This window comes from Onthophagus taurus, chromosome 1, assembly GCF_036711975.1.
Source record: "Onthophagus taurus isolate NC chromosome 1, IU_Otau_3.0, whole genome shotgun sequence".
Classification (NCBI taxonomy): Eukaryota; Metazoa; Arthropoda; class Insecta; order Coleoptera; family Scarabaeidae; genus Onthophagus; species Onthophagus taurus.
The window spans coordinates 9,502,958-9,527,847 of NC_091966.1; the positions used below are offsets into that span (position 1 = coordinate 9,502,958).

Sequence of the window (24,890 nt, forward strand, 5' to 3'; positions counted from 1 at the left end):
TCCAAGCAAGATTTGATAAATATTTAGCTATGTTCGAAGATTTGAAAGGATAAAAAGGTTTCTAAAATTTAGATATATTTCCAAAAGTATATAGAAAAATTTTGGCAGATTTACACCAATTTTCTAGGACATCCACAGATTTATGACAATTAATTAAAGCTTTCAAAATTGTTACATTTTACTTGGTATCTAATCTATGAATTATACAATCTTAATAAAATTTAACTGTAAATCAATCACTTTACTTACGATGTTTTGCAAACTTGTTTATATTAACTTTCTCACCTTGAGGACATTTTACGTAAAACTTTGTTGTATTTCCTTTTATGATATCCAGACTTTAATTATTACAAAAGATGGAAATTGAATTCAAAAATTTTTGGTCAACTACCATAAAGAACGATAAGATAACCTAACTTATCTTATAGCTGAAATTATACAGCGTACAAAAACTTAAATTCCTTTTACTTCAATTATTCTCGTCGTGGAATTTTAAAACAAACTTTTAAGTTTGCAATAAACAAAACCGTAAAAACCACATAAATCACAGAATTGAACATAAAAAAATTATTTCTTTGAAACGAGACGAGAATTCATTTCGATTACTGGAAATGATTTTCTTGTTTACGATTATCGTGAGATTTCATAAGTTTATTTATTCAAAATTGTTTGTGTATCAAAACGGTTTGAAAATCCATAAGTATAATAAATAACATAAGTATATTATAGCCATATCAACAGATCTCTACTGTTATTCAACGGCGACAAAACGTTTATAAAATGTGTACCGTGCATATTGGTGGGGTTATTTTTACCAGACCATTGTACCAATACAATAAGAATACGAGGAAGAGGAAAGAAACGTGAAAAAGTGAATTATTAAAGTGACAAAAAGTTATAAATATGGTTCGAAAATTGTAAGTAACTATTTTTAGTAATTATATCATAATTTATTTATTCAATATAATAAGATTAATAAATAAATAATATTATAAATTTATTATTTTGGTTATTTTCTTTTAACTTTTTTGTTTAATTAAAAATTTCGGACAAACTAGCTTCTAAAGTAAACAAGAAATTAAAATTATTTGCTGATTTATTTGATTTTCTTTTCGCATCTTTATGGATTATTAAAGTACTTACTGATTCCTAACATTTCAACAAGTGTCTCAAAAAATTTACAATAATCTCTCAATAAACGATAAAATTAATACGATCCTGTTTTGCTTGCTTATTATTAGAAGTCAAAAAATCCAGAAAGATGGAAAAAGAAAGTTAAACATTTGTCTCTTATTCTTGTTTTGCCTTCTTATCATTCGTCCTTTCATATTTCTCTACGGTTACTTTTTCGTATTTAACATATTTATAAAAAATAGAAAGCAGAAAAAAAAATTATAAAGAATAGATATAATTAGTTTCAGGAACTACATTACCACCTACAAGAATCTCGTCAAAAGTTTTCTATAAAATGTCGTTCAAACCATTTCTTGGCATCATTTCTTTTACTTCCATACTTCTCTAACTTGTTTCTTTCTTCCAATTCCCGCACAATAGCATTTCTTTTGCATCGCTATCAATCGTCTCTTTCCATTTTTCTGTTTATTAGCATTTCAGGGTGTCTTTCTTCTTTCATCCTCGAAACATGATCCGCCCATTTTATTCTCTGGATACTGATGTTAATTGAACAGCTCTGGTGCCTATCCATTCATTGTTTTGAATTGGGCATAAAATTTTCCTGAACAGAGATTTATCTTTAATACATCTTTTAATGTATATTGATGATAAATATCGTTTGTTAGTTTTTGAGTTAAAATCCATGTTTCGTAGCCATAGGAGATGATGGGTGGTAGTATGGTTCTAATGATGATTATGGCTCTACTTGTAATGTTTGTATGTAATTGTAATTTGTTTGATAGAAAAACTCTAATGAGCAGATTAGCACATAAATTGGTAAATATTAACATAACAGAGAAATGTAAAATAGAAAGCTGTTGGCACACAAATTTAATCTTGTATACTACAACAAACTGTATATACAATTAATATAAATACCACAAACCATAAGAAACCGTGATTTTATGGAAAAGTAAGAACTCACAGTCATAAAACGGAAAAGCTATCTACAAAAGCTCACCAACAGAAGAGCAATGTTATATATGTGTGGAAACTAGAAATAGAGTAAGTTCATGAATCAAGCCAATTAATAGAAATCACTGGAGCAAATTTACTCTACCTTCAAATTTACTTTACTTTACCAGTGATATGGATCACGACCTATATGGAGAATAGAAGAGAATGTGGAAAATCAAGAAACAAGAAAATCCCTTAAAACGAATATGTACAAAGAAAAAACAACCCGCCAGAAACATGAGAGAGTTTTTTCAACAATTAGATAGTACTGAAAAAGCAAGCAAAATAGAAGAATATCAAACTGAAAGTGAAGAAGAATCGAAAGAAAAAGTAGGGAAATTAAGTTAAATGGAATAGCGGAAGGAAAAAATTTCTGGTGCATTTCTGAAGTGATACCCTACATTGCCACATTATTGCGATATTTGAATAAAAATGAAATTAATAAGAAAGCTGATAAGATAATATGTCAACTTCTTTGGATCCAGGATACAAAATAAACTTTCTTGATGCTGATTTAACTAACGAAGCAACTCTAAAAAGAGTATACTTTAATTAATAATTGGCGATATTTCAATTTAAAACTAAAAGTTATTTTTCAAAACGGGTTGGTTCATTGGAAAGAGGACTTTTATTAACACTTTTTCATACTCATATTCCAAGAACTGGATTTTATACGAATTTTTAAAACTTAATCAGTAAAAATTGCAAAATTCGAAAAAATTGTCGATCATTTAAAAAATTTATTTCTCAAGAACTAAAAGTGATTTTTCAAAACGGCTTTTTGCATTAAAAAGAGGATACTTTTATTGATAATTGGTGATGTTTCCACAAGGATTCTTCAAGAAATTAATTTTATAGCGAATTTTGAAAGTAATCGATGAAAATTGCAACATCAAAAATTTTATCAATACTTCAAATATTGTTTTCTTAAAAACTAAAAGTTATTTTTCAAAACGGGTTGATTCATCGGAAAGAGGACACTTTTATTAACACTTTAGGAAATTTTCATACTCATATTCCAAGAAATAGATTTTATACGAATTTTTAAAACTTAATCGGCGAAAATTGCAAAATTCGAAAAAATTGTCGATTATTTCAAAAATTTATTTCTCAAGAACTAACAGTGATTTTTCAAAAGGGCATTTTGCATTAAAGAGAGGATACTTTTATTAATAGCTGGTCATATTTCCACAAGGATTCTTCAAGAAATTAATCGATGAAAATTGCAACATCGAAAATTTTATATAACCTTCAAATATTGTTTTCCCAAAAACTAAAAGTTATTTTTCAAAACGGGTTGGTTCATTGGAAAGAGGGCGCTTTTATTAACACTTTGGGAAATTTTTATACTTATATTCCAAGAACTGCATTTTATACGAATTTTTAAAACTTAATCGGCGAAAATTGCAAAATTCGAAAAATTTGTCGATTATTTCAAAAATTTATTTCTTAAGAACTAAAAGTGATTTTTCAAAACAGCATTTTGCATTAAAAAGAGGATACTTTAATTAACAATCGAAAGTGATAACAGCGACAATTCTGTTAGTAATGTATGTGATGATGAATTACAAGCGAAGAGAAGAAAACTAGACGAAACTGCAAGAAGAGATTTTATATATCATATTGGGATTGTTATAATGAGGTTGCTAGTGACAAACCTGATATAAATAAAGATGTATTCAATGAAAAAAGTCCTATTGGGGTTGAACTTGACTATCATCTGCAGTGTCCAACACCTAAAGGAGATACTAATTCCTGTGAATGGTGCGAATATGCGTTCCACCACTATTCGAAATTTTTCCAATCTACAAACCAGTTTATGGGTTTATGAGTAGAAGGTTTAAAAGTAATTTGTTTGTGTGATACCTAATTACTGTTAATGAATGGAAAGTTTAAGTTTTTGTTAATAAGTGTAAGAATTTGACCCAAAATTACATAAGAGATAATCCTACATAGCTTATCATACGATTTAGCTCTTCTTTAATCAATTCATTATTGGGTTGTCAGTATTAGGGCAAAATTAGGCTATTTAAAGATAGATTTTTTAGCTGGAACTGAATTACAACCGCTTTCCAGAAAGGTACTACTTAATTGGTAGTGGTTATAAATAAGATTTCAGTTGTAAAATTAGCTTAGCTAAAAATTCTTTGACAAAATCTATTATTCTTGTAGTGATAGAAGTAATCATTTCTATAGAATGAAGGCGGAAGTTGTTGTTTATGTCATTTGAAATTTGATGGAGAATAACTTCAGCCACACAAAATCGACATTTTTTTGTTCAGTTTATATTTTGTATAGTTTATATAACTAGTTTCTGGAACTAAACTGCTATCTTTAGGAATCTCGTTGAACATTTTCTATGAGTACTTCCAAATATATCATAGAAAAGTATAGAAAGCCCCAGATTAAACTAAAGCCACAACACATCAATTCGGTATGATTTTTGTCAATTCAAAATTTGGAAAAATAACCTTTAAGTGCATGGTTATTAGTAATTTAATAATTTTAAAGTTAATTAGAAACAAACACGCTTAAAGATTGAAATTTGAAAAATGTTGATAATTTGTGGGTAAACTTTGTGTTAATACTTAAATTTTTTTGTTGGAGTTTCTATTTTTTACTTTTTAACACATTACTTTGAAAACATCCTCGTTAATGTGTTAATTAGATTTTCGTAAATTCATTAATTTATCCTCCGCTTCGGTTATCTTATCCAATAATAATTAATAATCGCTTAATCTACTTTATATATATGATTTTTTAATCACCGTAATTAATAAATTTTTAAATTTTCTGACGTTAATCCCTTTAAATATACAAACAAATAATGATTCAAACGTAAAATTATCGCTCGTCAAATATTTATGAAGTTGGATTTAACAATTAGCATAACTTCATTCGAACTGGTTTTGTGGAACCCGAAATCTACGACGTTCTAAGTATTCCTATTAATTATTATTAATTGAAAATTAAATAATTGTTTTTTCCGTTTTATGTTATTTTTCTTTTAACTTAAAATTCATGCTACGTTTTAGAAAATTAAAACTCATAATATTTTTGGAATGTGACCTTAAAGAACATTTCAACATAAACTCTGCGCACAGCGCCTCGACGAACAAGGCGAAATAAAATGTTATAAAAAATGATAAATAATAATTATAAATGTAACGGAATTGCTTAAATAGAAGAGTTTAAAATAATGTATAAAAACGTAAACTTTACACATGAAAAGATCGGCCTTGACAGAAACGTTCTGGACCGAAAAACAATGTCATATTTAGTTTAAGTGTACTGCCCAGAACATTTTCTACCTATTTAAATGCTTCTACATATATCATTGTGATTGTTGTCAACGTTCCTGGTTGTATAAATATGGATCTACTTCAACGTAGACTGTTTAATAGTGAGTGTGAGTTGCATAAGTAAACGACGATAATTTAAGTTAATAAATAAATTTTAACCGCAAATGGGAAATCACCCATGGGGTACATGATTTTAATCACGTAATCTTAAAATTACAACATAAATAATGTAAGTTTAACAACCAATTTTTTTAAGGTCTGTTACATAAAAAAGATAGATGTTTTCTTGTTTTAACTGCTTTTACGTTTTGAGTTAATAATAGATAATTAGCGTATAATTCGTTTGGGTATTAAAAAATCTTATCGTAAAGGGATTATTTTATCAACTTCACCTAAGGCATCAGTTTCCTGTTGTTTCGTAACTTTTTTTTTGTAATTATCTAAAATATTTGTTCCCTATCTTTATCATAAATTCGATGAAATTAAAATAGACTATTCAATGTATTGTATTTTAAAACCGATAATATCTGTATCAACGCGATTTTTGCGATAACATCCGGAGGATTTTTTTTTCGATACCTTATCTTTCACCCTAAGTGGATTTACAAAAATTTTAGAATGATAACAAGGACCAAGCCTCCAACAAAATAAAGATAAGAAATAATAAAGGGCGGCGTAATATTTTTTATTCTTTGTAACATTTATCAGTTTAAATAAAGTAATAACGTATAATAACGTAGTTAATCGGTTGTGAAATTTATCATTAATCTATTGATCAATTAAAGTAATAGTATAAAGAAATAACAAATGAACTTGACAATTTATAACCCTGAAACACATTGAAGTATATATTAACGAGAAAGATAAATAAAGAAACTTAAACGCATAAATAGAATTAAAAAATTCATGTTACGTGAGTAGACTGATTGTGAGAGTAAAAGTAATTCTTTCTAATTTGCAAACACGTCAATAGTGGTGGGAATTTCGTGTTAAAGTCGTCATTACTTTTCCATGAAAGAATCTTACCATTGGGGTTTACCTGGATCTTATTTTTGTGAAACAGGTTCATAAATAATGATGGGCGTATTTAATTTAATATTCACGTCATGTGCTTCGTCTTGCATTGTTTGGTAGAACATCGACTCTTTTGGAATAACTTAAAAAGTATTTTGGGATAAACTGTAAAAAAATTCCAAGAAATAAAAAATTTCGAAAAATGAATATCATGAATGTTTCAGTTATACAAAGTCATTTTGTTTTTCATTTATTGTTTTTAGTAATTCATTATTGATTTTAATTTCTAAAAATGAAATTTAATTTTATTTACTATCTATTTACTAAGAAATGTAAAAAAAATTCAAAATTTGTTGATGGTACAAACATTTCCTAAAGTTCTTCAACCATAAGTTTCGTCTCCTTCCTATGGACCTCTTTCCTCAGATCCGGACACCCTCGATTAAATCTTGCTGAGGAACTGCAACATCAACTCTGCAACGATTGTGAGTGTGAAAAAGACTGCACCTCGAAAGTACCACCAGAAATAAACCAACAGATCCTTCCCAACTAAGAACCAAAGCGATAAACACAGATAACAACAGATTGCTAACTTACAGGGGAGCATACAGGGGACTTCTCTGTAGTTATTATAGAGTAGATATTACACATGTTAGCTTTGAATCTTTATGTGACCTCATGGTGTATTATAAGAGTAGAAAAATATAATTGGAAGTAAAATATCATTATGAGTCATAAGCTAAAAGGACATAATAGAAGAATAGGATTCCTTTAATCTGTTAAGTCAGATTTAGTAGTTTGACAAACTTCACAACATAATCAAAACACAACTTACATGTTACTATCATCAGTCATCAGTTTTGGATCCTTTTGTGTGAATTTAAGTGCTGAATCTTATCTCCCATCAAATAATGTCTCATAAAGAAAAAATACACCAATTGGAAAAGCATTCTAAAAGATATTATTTTTTGATTCAATGACTGAAACGAAAATGAATCAGATAGGGAACATTGCCTATGTTGTATCTTTGTCGATATTAAATTATTACAGAGAATATAAAGAATATTCGCCTAATTAACATTTTGCCAACGTTATCAAATGTTGTTAAGAAAGCAGTGAACAAGCAGTTCACTGCTTGTTCACACAGTTGCATATGTTGTGTCTAATAACTTCGAAAACGAGCAATCCGGTTTTCAAAACTCTTATATCGTCGGTGGCACAAGAACACCCCATATTACCTTACTTGTGGGATAATATCTTTCTTCTATGATACGGTGAAATTTGATAACGATATCTATCGGGGTACAGCTCTGTTCAGATTTAATGCGAATCGTCCGCTGTTAGCTCCGACACGACGCTGGTACTGGAAGAAGACGGAGACATCTTTTGTTTCTATTCAATTCGATTTCTGAGACTAAAGAAAGTTACCCTCTTCCTTAACCCAGGTAAAACCGTCCCAGTTTGAAGTGGGCCGAAGAATGGATCACCCTTTTTTAAATGTGTTAATTTTATTTTATTTGAAATCTTTTTTGATATTTTCAAGAACAACAAATACACGATTTTTTATATGTTGCTCTAATAAATGATTTTAGAGTATTTCTATAAATACAACGTCAGATAAAAATCTCAGTAATATAATTAATATAATATAAAACTTATAACTAAAGCTTTATGAAACTCTCCTTCAAATTTGGCTTCAAAGTTGGCCTTACAACATCTAGATCAGGCCGAAGGCGTATTCTTATTAATGCTCAACGAACGGGAATTATTGAATACGTCACCGCCAATCCTTTTACAACGTCCACAATTATTAAGGATTTAATTCGATTGAATACAATCGAGTGCTGGAGGATGTTTTGATACCATCAGTAAGAACCTTATATCCAGAAGGGATCATCATGATTGTCCAAGACAACTCACCCGTGCATTCGTCAAGAATTGTTCAACGATCATAATGAGGTTAGGCGAATACTCTGACAAGCGCGGTCACCTGATCTTAACCCAATAGAAAATCTATGGGCTTTGGTGGGAAAACAGTTCAATAAATATGCCAACTTTCCAATTCGCAACGTGGATAATCTGCGCCGCAACATTATAGTTGTGTGGGATTTGTTTCACGGCAAGGATGTATGCGAAAGATTAGTAAATTTGATATACACCAGATTGCAATGTTGCATGGAGAATAATAGGTATTATACAAAATACTGATAATATTTGATGGTATCATGGACCTTATAAAATTCTCCCCAATTAGATTATTATAATATTTATTATATTTTATATGTATAATAATATATTATATTTTTTCTTATATAGGAGTATTATATTTTATTTACAACTATTGAGTTATCTATTCGTTATACAATTGATTTTTGACGGGTAATGACACGCATTACCCATGATTGACAAAGTGTTGAATAATGAAGCCATTATTCCACAGTTCTGACACGGCCTACTAATCAAAAAATAAAATATTAACAGAAATGACAGCTTTCTTATATTGAGGTTATGTCTGAAATGTCTGAAAGTATAGTATTCAACTTGCGTATAATGGATGTTACCCACTCAGATTACAACACTCGCTCGCTTTGCTTGCAACTTCTTCTTCGTGGGTAACAGCCACCATCATACGCTTGTTGAATAATATACTATTATTATATTGATTTTTGATTTTATTATATTAAAATGGTTTGCGGTATATTTCAATATATAGTTTATATATAACTTACTATCAATATATAATTTTCATTTCTTTTGAGGTTCGACTTATCGTTCCACCGTATTACCAAAGTAATACAGTAATTATTAGTAATTATTTTCATTTACTACAGGAATTGTGTAAAGTAAATGGATTGCTTATACTTATTTATTTTCTTAATTTTTCTTTGTGATTCACAGTCATCTTGGTCATAAATCACATCACCCCGCTTACCTGTTCGGAACTTTTACAACACTACAGAGCAGGTAAAACCTGGATTGAATGCCTCGTGAACGTAGGTCGTTTCTAGTACAATTTTATGCCTCTACGAGCGGCTCTTTTCGCATTATATCTGAACAGAACTGTACAATAGATCCTTAGGGTCGCGGTGCAAGGTTGATTGGTCCGCCTACCCGATATGTATTCTATGTAATGTAATGTAATGATACGGACAAAACTCCGTGATCATATAAAATTTGTAGGAAATTTTCCACTCTATACAAAGGTATATAACTTTACTATATCATATGTTTATATAAACATTTTCCCACAAAAACCGCAAAAACTGCGTATAATTGCCTTATGTAAATGTTTACGGCTTAAAAACTTTCTTATATGATACGGGCAAAACTCCGTAGCCATATATAATCTATAGAAAATTTTCCGCTCAATGCAGTGATATATCAGTTTTGTCTGTGATATGATTGCACAAGCAATTTCTCCTCCAAAAACTGCGAAAACCGCATATAATTACCGTATGTAAATATTTTCGGCGTCATAATTTTCTTATATGATACGAACAAAACTCAATGTCCACATAGAATTTGTAGGAAATTTTCCGCTCTATACAATGGTAGATAATTCTATTAGATCGCATTGTTGCACAAACATTTCCTCAAAAAAACTGCAAAAACCGCGTATAATTGACTTATGTAAATGTTTACGGCTTCAAAACTTTCTTAGATGATACGGATAAAACTCCGTGGCCATATAGAATCTATAGGAAAGTTTTTGCTCTATGCAGTGATATATCAGTTTTGTCTATGGCATGATTGCACAAGTAATTTCTTCTCCAAAACTGCGAAAATCGCATATAATTACCGTATGTAAATATTTTCGGCGTCATATTTTCTTATATCATACGAACAACACTCCATGCCCATATAGAATCTGTAGAAAATGTTCCGCTCTATACAATGGTATATAACTCTAGTAGATCGCATGGTTGCACAAACATTTCCTCCCAAAAACTGCAAAAACCGCGTATAATTGCCTTATGCAAATGTTTACGGCGTCAAAACTTTTTTATATGATACGGACAAAACTCCGTAGCTATATAGAATCTATAGAAAATTTTCCGCTCTATGCAGTGATATATCAGTTTTGTCTGTGATATGATTGCACAAGCAATTTTTCCTCCAAAAACTGCAAAAACCGCATATAATTACCGTATGTAAATGATTACAACAAACATTAACATCATGCTTGTGCAACCATGCGATCTACTACAGTAATATACCACTACGTAGAACAGAAAATTTCCTATAGATTTCCTACTGTTTTAGTTTTTTGTTCTCACCAAATAAAAACGTTGTATTCAGAAAGGTCAATCTATCGATTCTACGTTTAGGGTTTAGGGCCGATAGATATTGAACGGATAAAACCTGGATTTAGCAAGCTCAAAGTGTGTTCTTTTCAAATTGATAAAACTATTTTTTAATTGGGTTCCATAGCGGCTGCACTCGAGGTTGAAGTTTGATATTTATGAGGTGTATTCAGTACACAGCACGTTTTCTACTTTTTTCCGCTGTTGATATCATGATATTGGACAAAACCCGATTGAAATTGAAGAAAAGATGAGGCATTCTAGTGGTGTAATAAATTATTCCCAATAAAATTCTTAATATATTAATAAACTTATAATATTATTACATATAAGATTTTATAAATGGGAATTTTAAAAACCTTTGCACCTTTAAAAGTTTATATTTTACACAACACTAGATAAGATTGAAGTATTATACCGTGTAATAACAAAATTTATAGTATATATAAAATTAAAACAATGAAATAGTTTTCTAGATAAGTTTTCAATTGATTCATGACCAATTAATCGGTTTAGTACAATAATCAAATAAAAATTATAACATAACAAAATTTAATAAAATAGTACGGAAAGTTTGTGATTTGAACATTCTGTATCGTTTCTTATCTTTCTATTAGAAGTTGCAAAAAAGATATGATTAAGTGTACTACGAAATTATGAAAAACAATTTATAGAAATCCCCAAAATAATTTTAAAATAGACACTTTTTCTGCATAGTTTAAAGATTGTATAAAAAATCTTGGATTAAAGTTTATCGCTATTTATTATCCCGTCGTTATCAAATTTCAAGTGATAGATATGAAATTTGAATCAACAAAATCAACTTCATTCGGGTGTGACTCTTGAAAGAGTTTCAACGTGAAAACAAAGAGGTAGCTAATTTTTATTTTACCACATTTAATTAATTTAGTAATAAAAATTCGTTTATTTTTGAAATAAAGAACATCTTTTCATACATCAATCACACATTAAATTTTTTAAGATAAGTTTATTTAATTTTTTTTTCTTCTTTTCTAGCATGATGGATACTTCTTCATTAGGGAATTCAAAACAACTTCCCCAGTACGTAGCAGCTCTCTCAGGTACAAAATCACACTTAAAAAATTTACTTAAATGTAAAAAACAACTAAGTTAACGATCATTCTCTTTTTAGTTGATAATAAACTTGACCTTTAAGCAACTCTTAAGTGATGTTTCATAATTAAGTAATTTTTTACATTTAAATTAATGTTACTTAAAAGAGATTAGTTTTTTAAACAAAAAGAAACTTATTTTATCATTCTTTTACAGCATGTTTGGGATCAATAGCAGCTGGTACTGTTCTTGGTTGGACAGCAAACATCAATGAATTATTAAGAGATGGAAATTTAAATGGTATTTCTGTTGATGAGGGAGAATTTGGATGGATCGGCTCAATAGCAACATTAGGAGCAATGTTAATGTGTTTTTCAACTGGATTTTTTTGCAATATTATTGGAAGAAAATGGACAATGTTAGTTCTTGTGGTACCTTTTACTTTGGGTTGGTTATTAATTATATGTGCGGAAAATGTTGATATGATCTACGCGGGAAGATTTTTCACCGGTTTAGCCGGAGGTGCTTTTTGTATAGCTGCACCATTATACACAAGTGAAATATCAGAAAATTCTATTCGAGGACGTTTAGGAAGTTTTTTCCAATTACTTTTAACAGTTGGTATTCTCCTAGCTTACACTTTTCCGTTAATTAAATCTAATGATATTAGTAGTACCTTAATTCATACAATACTCTGCGCGATATTTCCATTGATTTTCGGAGTAGTTTTCTTCTTCCAACCGGAAACTCCCGTTCATTTATATAAAAAAGGAAAAATAGATGAAGCAGAGAAATCATTGAGACGTCTTAGAGGAAACGCGTATAATCCAAAACCGGAATTAGAACAAATTAAAAATGCTATAGAGGAAGAAGAAAGAATGAATAAGCCGTTTTTCGAATCAATGAAAACGCCCGCTGCTAAAAAAGCTTCGTTAATTTGCTTCTCTTTGATGTTTTTCCAACAAATGGGAGGTATTAATGCTGTGATCTTTTATACCGGAAAAATCTTTGGAGATGCCAAAATCGACTTACTTCCGCAACACGCTACATTAATCATTGGTGGCATTCAAGTTGTAGCCACTTTTATTTCTACATTATTCATCGATAAAGTAGGAAGAAAACTTTTATTGTTGATTTCTGGACTTTTTATGGGACTTTCTACTCTGCTTTTAGCCATATACTTCAGTTTAGAAAAATCCGATATGGATAGAGATATAATTACTGATATAAGTTTCTTGCCAGTTTTAGCTCTATCAATTTTTATAACCGTTTTTTCGTTGGGTTTTGGACCCATTCCCTGGTTAATATCATCCGAATTATTTCCAATTGAAATCAAAGCAATCGCAAGTTCGGCTGCCGGAACTTTTAATTGGCTTTTAGCATTCATTGTAACCAGATTTTACAATGATATTCAAAACGGTATTGGAACAGACATAACTTTTTATATTTTCTCTGGGCTATCATTCATTGGAGTCGTCTTCATTTTCTTCGTTGTGCCAGAAACAAAAGGAAAATCTTTCGATGAAATTCAAGAAATGTTAGGGGGACAGAGATAGAAACTTCAAACATAAAATTTAATCTTTAATATGTATTTGTGTTTGTAAATACTGTATTATAGTTCTTTTATTGTTATTCATACGAACATTTCGTAAATATATGAATTTATTTATTGTAAATAATATTTTTTTGCGTTTTATTTTAAAATATTAGAAAAACAGTAATTGACAAAAATAAGCACAAAATGATCAAGTGTTTGTTATTAATAATTTCATCAATCCAGATAACATATATCTTATCGTCCAATTATGTACAACATAAAATATTTCAAGTGCAGTTTAAGAAATTAATACAAAAATTATTGTGCCTTCTATTTTGAAAATAATCTATGTTTAATTCAATCATAAAATAATACTTCACAGAGAACATACCATCATCTCTACATTTAAATCAATTTAGTGAAATTATTGTTTGATAGATGGCAATGTTTGTTAATTGTTATATTTTGAAAGTGTTCCATTGTAGGAAATTCGATAAATGATATAATTCCAACTTAATCCAACCATCCAAAGACGTTGAAATGGATGGATGTTATTAAAAAATGTATCCTAATTCAAAAAATTAAACTGACCAAGAAAAATGTTGCGCACAAAAGTTGTTGATATTGACCCAAAAAAGCAAAATCTAAATCTAATCTCTTGTACCAATGAAAGCTTAGCTATCACTATCTTAGTTAGTCATTACCAGCTTTTTGGGAATAAAGCGATATCTCCATCAATGTTGAAATGGATGGATTACATTAAAAAAATCTATCATAATTCAAAAGCTGAAACTAATCAAGAAAGGCTAAAACTGGTCATATGGAACCAAAAAAAGAAAATTCATAACCAAATACAAGCTTAGCTATCATCATTTTCTAAGAGTAAAGTGAAAACCTCTAAAACTATCAACATGGATAATTTATATTAAAAAATGTATCATTTCAGTCAAAAACTGAAACCAATCGAGAAAAATGTTAAACACAAAAATGGTTTATAATGAACCAAGACAGCATAATAAAGTGAAATTTCCATAAAACTTAAAATGGATTGTTTTCATTACAAAAACTTGTCAATACTCAAGAGTTAACATCAATCAAAAAAATAAAGTGAATAAAAATTGTTGATAATAGGTTCGTTCCAACCGCACAAATTTGACTCGTCGTGTACGCGTACACGACTAGTACAGGACTTTTTTCTGCGCATGTTCGTCCGTGGACACGTTCGTGTACGCGTACATTTCGTCAACGCTGTTGGAACGGTTTTCAATTTCTATGTACGTTTTATATCCAACCCTGCCGATAGTTAGCGCTGCAACCACAATTTACCATTTCAAACGAAATCCATTTAATCATTTTTTTAACAATAATGAACTAAAGTAGCATTAATTACAAATGTAAGAAAAGCGTAATAACCCCATAATAACTCTTACTAGAAAAATGAAATAAAAATATGCATGTCTTTTCACTTTTTTGATTAAGTTGTCTATGAAACTTATCATAAAACATACATATAAAATAAAAGTTCTTAAAAATTTGTTAAACAAAACACCAGAAACATGTAAAAGAGTAGAGAATAATCCAAATCCAAATGTACAGGTGTCCAAATTTCGATGGGTTTGCAGGGTATCTCAGTTATTATGAAAGATAGAAAGTTGCGGCTTTCGCGAACCTGAACTACTAGTTTTGTGTAACTTACAATGGCGCAAACCAAATTTTCATAGCCCTCTTCGTTTTTGATGAGTGTTTGATATTTACGATTTTCAGACACCTCCTGTATCTCGGCTATCCGGAAACTTAGTAGAAAAGTAAAAACGGGTTCTACTAGATTTTTCACGTGGAATCCAATGGTACACGTAGAATTTTTCTAGTCATCACGGTTTTTGACTTTTTGAGACAACTCAAATACTGTATACTCAACTTCTAAAATACTTAACTCTTAATAACTCAAAAACCGTGACGACTAGAAAAATTCTACGTGCACCATTGGATTCTACGTGAAAAAATCTATTAGAACCCGTTTTTACGTTTCCGGATAGCCGAAATACAGGAGGTGTCTGAAAATCGTAAATTTGGAAACACTCCCTGTATATCAAAAACGAAGAGGGCTATGAAAATTTGGTTTGCGCCATTGTAAGTTTCACAAAAAAGTAGCTCAGGTTCGCGAAAGCCGCAACTTTCTATCTTTCATAATAACTGAGATACCCTACAAACCCATCGAAATTTGGACACCCTGTACAGGGTCTGTCACGACGAGCTGAGTCTATATGTATATGGCAAACTACCTGCACTATTTTTGTGAAAATTTGCATATGGGTTTACCCGAAGTTCTCGTTTCAGCTCAAATATTTTCAGATTTCTCCAACTTCTGGTTATACCGGAAATGGACCCTAACTTCGTTATTTTAACAACTTTTATTGAATTTTCGAGATCCCCGCCAAATTTTAATACAATTTGATATAAGTCATCATATGTCTTTCATGTCATTTTTCAATTATTTCAGTCTTTTCGAAAATTTTGGCAGATGCAACCCTTCACAATAAATATAATTTTTCGAAATTACGGTCGAGTCCGGCCAAATATTGTCAAAGTTTGCACAGAGACGACCCACAGCTTACATAATACTTGAAAAGCAACCCCAAAATGGGGTTGCCATTTAAAAAGATGAAATTTTCGACTTTTCGAGATAGGGAAATTCGGGGCAAATTTCTGACAACTCTGTATAATTTTTCAAAAAACTTTTAAAGGGTTATGTAACCTATGGGTCCTCTCTGTGCAAACCCTGAGAATATTTGGCCGGACTCCTGTAATTTCGAAAAATTACTTTCATTATGAAGGGTTGCATCTGCCATAATTTTCGAAAAAACTGAAATAATTCATAAATGGTGACTCTAGACATGTGATGACTTGTATCAAATTGTATTAAAATTTAGTGTGGATCTCAAAAATTCTATAAAAATTGGTGCATTCCATTTAAAATAACGAAGTTGGGTCCATTTCCGGTATAACCGGAAGTTGGAGAAAACTGAAAATATTTTAGCTGAAACGAGCACCTCGGATAAACGCTATATACAAATTTTCAGAGAAATAGTGCCAGTAGTTTGCCACATAGATATAGACTCAGCTCATCGTGACAGACACGCTTGATGGTAAAGATACCCATAAGAGATACAAACAGACCGGCTGCACAATTGGAAATGAGTTATGCGCTGTTATGCGCAAGCGCTAAAGAACGTGACAAACCGTACATCGTCGAAACCAGGTACGCATTTGACTTGTCGCGGACGCGTACATGAACGCGTCCGACGGTCGTTGGAACTCATGACAACTTATCGCCGACCAGTCCGCGGCACGTCCACGGGTCGGATGGAACAGCACTTTTCAACTACGCAGGCTGGTGACTGTCAATTGGCAGTCAAAAGTGCGGTTGGAACGAACCTAATGAATAAAAAATACATAACTAATTGCAACCTTGCTATTACCATATTCTAGGAATACAGCTTAAAAATATCTATAAAATATCCAAATGGTTGGTTCGTATTTAAAAATATATTTCTATAACAACTAAAATCAGTTGGAAAAAATGTTGTGCAGAAAAATGCAGTAAAATTATTATTTATAATGAACAAAAGTAGAAATGTACAGTCGATACTGCTTAATTGGAGGAATACAAACATTGAAGTGAGGAATACATCGGGACATAAGAACAATAAATAATTTTCTAAAATATTTTAATAAAATGAATGTAAGTATGCAACACACATAACAAACTACAAAAAAAAATTAAATTTTAAATTCAAGTAGGTATAATAATAAAAAATAAAGTATTAAAAAACAATTGCTTATTTCTTTTAAATAGTATATTACAGTACAAGTGAGGAAACTGATTTTTCATTAACGCGTATGTCGGAAAGACATACAAGTTAGTGGAAAATATTAGTTTCCCACGTATGCTGTATAGCGTTTTGTTCAATCCTACTATTTAGAGAAAACCCGTTTTAAAATTCGATAATTCCTGAGTAATCTCACGTCGACATGTCGGCGATGACAGCAGCTTTTGACATTTTCATGCTCTTAATTGATGTACATATGTAAACAACCATTTGTATCAAATTGTTATTATTATGCATAAAATTAATAAGTTCATTAAAATAAACAATTTATACCACTGAAATACTTAATTAACTTTCCACGTGTGTTGTCCACCGTTTTTTAGTTAACATCCGTTACATTTAAACAAAGAGTTGTTCCTTTAAAGGTTTTATATTTAGCTAACAGTGGTTGAAAAAAATTGGAGTGAGCGAACAAATTTTCACTCACTCGTTTCTATGAAAGTCAGCAGAATGAATGCAAATAACAACTTTCAACACTCGTATCTAAGTTAGAAACTCACAATTTCGAAGGTAGGATTGGACAATAGTATATTGTGTCTCCATGGCAGAAAATAAGCATTATGCAGGCCGAGGCTATTAGATGATTAACTAATAGATAAGGGCTGTTAATGCATTTCTGCACGTGTGACACACAACTGTTTTTCGCCTCCATTAAACCAAACAAAATTGCAAAAATATAAAATAAAACTAATTTTATAATTTTGTCGCAGTTTTGATTTCAACTGACGTTTAATGAAAAATTATGAGAAACGTCAAAAATGTCCGCAAATGTCAATGAAGACTAACTAGATTGTGATGAAAAACTGAAATCTAGCTTTCAGTTATTTTTTTAGGGCTGATATGATTTACTTTCAGGTATGGGAGGCGAAAAAAGTTATTTAGTGGTGTCTGCTTTTTACGACTTTGCGTAGGACACTCAACATCGTCATCGCTTTCGTCATCAACTAGTTAAACGCTTCTATTTCATAGTTTCAACATTAACAATCACTGATCATCGTAACATGATAAAACTTCATTTGTATGAACAAAGCGAAAAAGCGACGAAAGCGATCAAAAATGTTTTGAACAAAGTGCATTTATAATGATCTAAAGAAGTATAATCCATAAACAGTTTCTGACATAGCTATGTATTTGAGGATTTAATAATTATGATATAGATATAGCTCAAAAAGGAAGGAAAGATGGAAATAAGCTTTTATATAGATTACCGCAAACTTTCAAAAAACCATAATTTACCAGAAACTAATGAACTATTGACTCTACATATTCTAACTAGCAAACAATAACATATTCTCTTTCATTAACACGATCGTCGCCGCGCCACCCATACCTGGGTGACAGGTATGCTTTCGTTGAGGCCCCGAATCACGCTGGGCGACGAACGTGTTAAGTTTTCCTTGTTCTATGTTTATAACAAAGGCACAATACATAAATAGTTCCAACGCTACATTCTCAATCAATCCGGCTTTCTCAAATCACCTATAACGCTTGAAAATAAGATGAATACTTCTCAATTCTCAGCAGGAGAAAAAGTGCAACTTCGAAATCGCGACATGGAAAAGTCGTCTGTTCAAATTCCAAAATCCTATTCTAAGATGATTTATGTTCAGAAAGAATGAGAGATTTCACCATTGTGGCGAAATAAGCACGTTATGTATATGATAGAAATGTAAAAGTTTCATTACTAGTGGTTGAACTGTTTTTCAAAATAGACTAATTCACTAGCCATAAAATTCTGACACTGAGATAACACTAACCACTAAAAATTTATAAAAGAAATATATAATTTATATTTTTAATGTTGTCTTATTAATTTTTGCAGTGTCGAAAATTATTAACAAACCATAACAAGTTTAAATAATGTACTGTCATCTAAAACTCAGTGCTGACAACTTAAAAATTTTTTCCATTGATTGATAGTGTCATACATAACCATAAAATATTTTTTATGACAGCTAACTTTGGTCATTTTAAAAGAAACCGTTCAATATTTCATTTTTAACTTAAAGTATAAATTTGAATCGTTTAATTAAAGAAAGTAAACAATGAATTAGAAGGTTTTGGATGTTACGGTCCTGTGTTGTCTTTATCGCACATGCGTTCTACATAAACAAGGAAGTTAATCTCTATAGCTAATCTCATACCAGATATTGCCAGATATACTACCAGACACCTAGTACAATAACACGACTTGTACTTAAATTTTACAACTATATCTATTAACAATTACCATATCAATATGATTACTGATAGAGCACATTTAGTAAGTCCAACAGATCCTATAAATGCAACACGTAATGATGGAAGTAGTGGATATGGGGTAAGCTCATATTATTTAATATATTTTCCCAAATATATATTCAACTAATTTTGATACCCCATCGTTTTTCTTTATTTTAGACTATCGAGGAGATACCGCAAATCAATATTAAACCTACACGTCAGTATATAGCAACAATATCTGGTATGTTTATTCTATAAAGAAAATGAAATAAGTTCTAATATGTTGATAAGGATTTTGATAATAATTATTCTTGTGTAAATATAAATTCAATCAGGTTTTATGGTTAGGTTTAGATTTTCCAGTTACATTTCAAATTCTAATACAATGACATAGAAATATTTTTAACATTTCTAATGGCCTTGACATTCCCATTAAAAATTTTTATTAAAAATCATATTGAGGAGTAAAGTGACGAAATACAATTAGCACTTTTTTAAACTTAAATGTATATTTTGAGGTAATTTTTAATTAAAGATATTTCCAGAAGTTAAATCAACATGACAAAAATTTAGAAGAATAATAAGAAATGGTGTAATAATATTTTGATTTTTATACGTATTTGTTATTTGTAAGCTTTTATGATTTGTAATAACAAATTTGAACTATGTTAGTTGATTCTTCATTAAATCTAGAAGTGAGTAATGTCAGATGCAAAATTAATACTTACACATTAATCATCAACAATATCTCAAAATATTGATATAAATATTGAAAACCAGCCTGTAGTATGTATGTACAGGATGGTTCAAATTCGATGTTTTCGGGTTTAGATTTTGAGATATAACAATTTTCGTTTTTGTAAATGGAAACAACCACTGATTATTCACTTATTAAATTCATTATTTTTTTCTGATTACAAAAATATAGGGTTCGACATGTCTATTTCTTATTGTTTTAGAATAAATCTAAAAATAAACTTTTTTTATAAAATTTCTTAACACCGCCGAAATCTAGTGTCCTTGAAGAAATGAAATTTACAGTTTCCTGTAAATTAAGGGGCGGTATTTAAATTACCGGGTATTATTTTTCTGGTATTTAAAAACAAATAATTATGTTTATTACACCAACTGTTAATACGGAAATATTTAATGGTTGCATTGTTTTGGATTGGAGAAATATGTTTTTTTTAATTTTTAGCTATAGTACCGTAATTTATAGGAAACTGTAAATTTAATTTCTTCGACTACACTAAAAAAAAGTTTATTTTTAGCTTTCTTTTTAGCGTCAAACCCTATATTTTTGTAATAAAAAAAAATAAAAAATAACGAATTTAATAAGCGATTAATCAGTGGTTGTTTCCATTAAAAAAAACGAAAATTGTGATAATATCTCAAAATGTAAAACCGAAACTTTTTTGACTACGTTATCAAATTCTCTGTAAAAAAGTGTCCATATAATGTCTTAGTTATAATACTCCACCTATAATAATAACCAAGATAATTGCACTTGCTGGTTTTACGATATTTTCAATTTTGGCCTCTAGGGGAAAAACAAAAAACGATAGCGCTTTGAGGTTTTCGCCATTGGAATTTATTTAAAAAAAGAGATCGAACCACCCTGTACATTAAAAATTTTGATCACCTACTTAGTAATTTTTCAAACTCTTTAGCTTTCATTGCATTGTTTTTAGCTTTAATCAAGCAGTATTATATTATATCAAGAGTCAAACTGATACAACCCCAATAAACAGAGATCAGAGGTTTTGGGAATATCCCTAAATTTTACGCACTAGTATGGTAGCTAGCCAACAACAAATGAATTTTAAAATATAATAAGATATAACCGTACATCAGGTAGACGTTCACTATAAGCAAGTGAACTTTGAGTGCACAGAAAATACATACATTATATTAAAGATATTTTTAAAGACTTATTCTCATGTTCTAATAATACATAATCAATAATTGATCTCTCTCCTCTTGGTTGTATTCTTGTGGATTTATGGAAAAAGACTTAATTAATAAAAATTCGATTGTTCTAAACTTTACTATTAATAGTTTCTTTTTATTTCCAGCAACAACGAGTGCTTTAGCCTCAGGAATAGTCCTAGGATGGACATCGCCAATAACAAAAGAATTAGAAAATGGACATTTTAATAACATACCAGTAAATGCCCATGAAATGGGTTGGATAGGTTCAATTGCCGTTTTAGGTGCATTACTATCAAGTTTAATAGCAGGAAAAATCTGTGATAAAATTGGACGAAAAACAACTTTATTGTTCCTAAGTATTCCCTTTGGAGTTGGTTGGGCGCTAATTCTTGCGTCTCAATCAATTGAAGTGTTGATTCTTGGAAGGTTTTTGACGGGTATAGCTGCTGGTGGTAGCAGTATTTCTTGTCCACTATATATAAATGAAATAGCCCAAAAAACGATTAGAGGTAAATTGGGTAGTTATTTTCAAATTATGGTTACTGTGGGTGTTCTGTATGCGAATGTTTTTGGTAAAATTCTATCAATAAATTATTACACGATGAGTTGTTCTATAATCCCAGCGATTTTCTTGTTAGTTTTCTTATTTCAACCAGAAACGCCAGTTTATTATATTAAATCAAATCAATATGATATGGCTGTTAATGCAATGCGGAAATTAAGAGGTGATCAATATGATCCTCATGCAGAATTAAGAGAAATAGAACTGAGCATTCCAACTACAACAATTTCTTTATATACTTATATTTTTGAAATGCGAAGATTTGCCGCTCTTTCAATTGCAATGCTCTTAATGGTTTTCCAACAACTTTCTGGAATAAACGCAGTTATTTTTTATACAAGCGACATTTTCCAATCCGCTCACGTTAATATTGACCCGCAAATTTCAGCAATTATCATAACAACAATTCAAGTTTTAGCAACATTTACCTCATCACTATTAATCGATAAAAAGGGCAGAAAACCCATGTTAATATATTCTTTAATCGCAATGGCAGCATCTTGCTTACTTTTAGGTGTATTCTTCACATTAAAAACTTTCAACCCTAAGATTTCTAATTCGATCGGATTTTTACCAATTTCATCACTAAGCGTTTACATAATCGCATTTTCTCTCGGTATGGGACCCATACCTTGGATTATTCCCGCCGAATTATTCCAAGCTGATATAAAAGGTGTTGCAACTTCAATCGCCGGCAGCTTAAATTGGGGTTTAGCCTTTTTAATAACCAAATTTTTCTTGGACGTCAAGGATGTCGTAGGAGAAGATGTGTTGTTTTATTTCTTTGGCATTATGTGTTTTACGGGGGTAGCTTTTGTATGTTTTAAATTGCCTGAAACTAAAGGAAAGACACCAGAAGAAATACAAAGAGAACTGTAAAGTTTATTTGAAAACTTTTATATTTTATAATAGTTTAAACTAAGTATTTGTTATTTGTATAACTTTATAAATTGTTTAAATAAAATATATTTTAAAGATTCTTATTTTATTTAAGTCTAGGATGCACAGCGTGAAAGACATACATTTATACGGCCTGTAATCAACAAAAACCGTGTTGATAAACTAACTTTATTATTCTAAATTTACATGCAAGTGTATATTTAACATATTTGTACTTTAATTTGCCACTAATAATATAGATAGTAACAAAATCTACTGTTATATAGTAAAATTATGCATATATCATTTTTGTGCTCGCCGCAAACATTATTTTTACACTAACAATATATTACAGCACTTTTTCGGTTTTTGTTCGAGGATCGCATATAACACGTTTTGATTTTGAAGTATCGGTGATGGCTTGATCGCTTGGAAACTTTAACTGCTGTCCTCTCCATGTGTGGCACAACTGATACCTCTGCTAAGCCTTTCAAGAACATCCTTCTGTAGTGAATTACAGCATTATAATAATAGTGATGTTGCTTCATAAATACTACATAATCATTATCAGCAGCAACATCAATTACTTTATAGAAAAGTGCCATAGACATCATATTTTATCATAACTATTCCTTCTGGAAAATAGTTTCCTTATTGGCAGCAAAAAAAATGGAATTTCTTTCAACACCGCCTTGTATGTAGCACCAAACCCAAAAATACATCAAGCACAATCAAGTCTATTTCACGCCTTGTTATATTTTTCTGTAGGCTATTAACATGTCTTCCTTCTAAGCTTCTGTATCTGTTTATCAGGCTCTCGACTATGACACTGGTTCTTCATCTGCAGTGTATCTCGATGGGCACTGAGGGCCATCATTTGCAAGGTAGTCTGTCAATCATCTTCTTTGTAATCCATACGTCTACTGTGGCGTTCTTATTGCTTCTATTATCCTTACCTTTGTTGTTGCTGGAAGTGGCGACTATCCTCTTACCACGAAGTATAGCTTATTTGCCGCTCTTTTCGAAATACTTAGCCTCTTGGTTAATTGCTTTCCGTTCAATTTGCCGTTAAACGTTACTGCCAAGGATTTCTTTCTTCATCTCTATCCTGTTTAAGACGTCTAAGGAGTTTTTTTGTTAAAGCCTAGTATTTTCGTTTTATGTGTATTCAATGCAATCCTGCTTTGTTTCCAGTTCAGAGAATGAAGTGCTGCTTTATTTCTGGCTGCGAAGATTCCTTTTAGTTCAGCCTCTAACCCCGTATCGTCTGCAAATTGAAAGACTTCTGTTTTGGTTTTTGCCATCGCAGCTATCATGTATAAATACATTATATAGTAGAGGGGAGAGCGGCGATACTTGCGGTAGGCCTTCTTTCATTATTGTTACCCTGAACACTTTATCTCCCATTTTCACCTGAAAGTACCTATTCTTCAGAAAAGAAGCCGTCACTTCCAGGTTGGCCTCCATCATTTTTACCAGCAAACTATCTTGCGGTACAACAGCTAACACAAACCAAGCGGCTTGCATGTCTTAATATAACGGGTGCAATGAGATCTTGTCCGACGGTTGCTTCTGATGCCCACTTCACTTGTACACACAAAATGAGGCAGCTTTGAGTGCTTTGTCACTGAAGACATGCTCTTCACTCAAGCTGATGCATAAACCTCAGAAGATACCTTGAAATCCTCAGGATTCTATGGGTCCCTCTTAATTCAAATTAAAACGGATCTTATACCGACAAAATATAATTTTAACCAGCCATATAAGGTCATGTTGTCAAGAATGGACGAAGGGTGAGACAGTTGGATCTGGAGTAGGTATGGCACAGCGGGCCAAAAAGCCGCATTAAGATGCCATAAACTTCTGCACCGTTTGAACCTTGAGAAGGATAAACATCTTTACGGACAGTTGGGCCGTCCTAAAGGTAATACTTTGATAACTTGAGAAAACTCGCCACGGACAATGAAGTTACTCTATGGCAGATTCCAGGTCGCAAAGACATTATGAGTAATGAAAATGCGGACAAGTTGGCCAAAGAGGCAG

At 31.0% G+C, this 24,890-nt stretch overlaps 2 protein-coding genes across 4 annotated transcripts; both read left to right on the forward strand.

Moving 5' to 3' along the window:
* Nucleotides 1-806: 806 nt before the first annotated feature.
* Nucleotides 807-13,505, forward strand: LOC111417413 (facilitated trehalose transporter Tret1-like). Of its 3 annotated transcripts, none has more exons than XM_023049681.2 (3): nucleotides 807-917; nucleotides 11,768-11,832; nucleotides 12,041-13,505. In XM_023049681.2, exons 1-3 carry the CDS (start codon nucleotides 904-906, stop codon nucleotides 13,378-13,380), a joined length of 1,419 nt encoding a protein of 472 aa, XP_022905449.1. In that variant the 5' UTR covers nucleotides 807-903; the 3' UTR covers nucleotides 13,381-13,505. The 3 variants fall into 3 exon arrangements, with proteins under 3 accessions (XP_022905449.1, XP_022905453.1, XP_022905450.1); XM_023049685.2 differs by lacking the exon at nucleotides 807-917 and adding an exon at nucleotides 5,490-5,661; XM_023049682.2 differs by lacking the exon at nucleotides 807-917 and adding an exon at nucleotides 11,325-11,622.
* A 5,705-nt stretch (nucleotides 13,506-19,210) lies between these two features.
* LOC111417381 (facilitated trehalose transporter Tret1-like) lies at nucleotides 19,211-22,943 on the forward strand. The gene is made up of 3 exons (XM_023049636.2): nucleotides 19,211-19,571; nucleotides 19,652-19,715; nucleotides 21,550-22,943. The coding sequence occupies exons 1-3, from the start codon at nucleotides 19,491-19,493 to the stop codon at nucleotides 22,845-22,847; spliced, it is 1,443 nt and encodes a 480-aa protein (XP_022905404.2). The 5' UTR covers nucleotides 19,211-19,490; the 3' UTR covers nucleotides 22,848-22,943.
* The last annotated feature ends 1,947 nt before the right edge of the window (nucleotides 22,944-24,890 follow it).

Bases quoted from the DNA above. Each gene is read 5' to 3' on its own strand.
- LOC111417413 (XM_023049681.2), top strand. The intron at 11,833-12,040 runs GTACAAAATCAC...ATTCTTTTACAG, and splicing joins GTACGTAGCAGCTCTCTCAG to CATGTTTGGGATCAATAGCA.
- LOC111417381 (XM_023049636.2), top strand. From the start codon at position 19,491: ATGATTACTGATAGAGCACATTTAGTAAGTCCAACAGATCCTATAAAT. The intron at 19,572-19,651 runs GTAAGCTCATAT...TCTTTATTTTAG, and splicing joins ATGGAAGTAGTGGATATGGG to ACTATCGAGGAGATACCGCA. The intron at 19,716-21,549 runs GTATGTTTATTC...TTTTATTTCCAG, and splicing joins GTATATAGCAACAATATCTG to CAACAACGAGTGCTTTAGCC.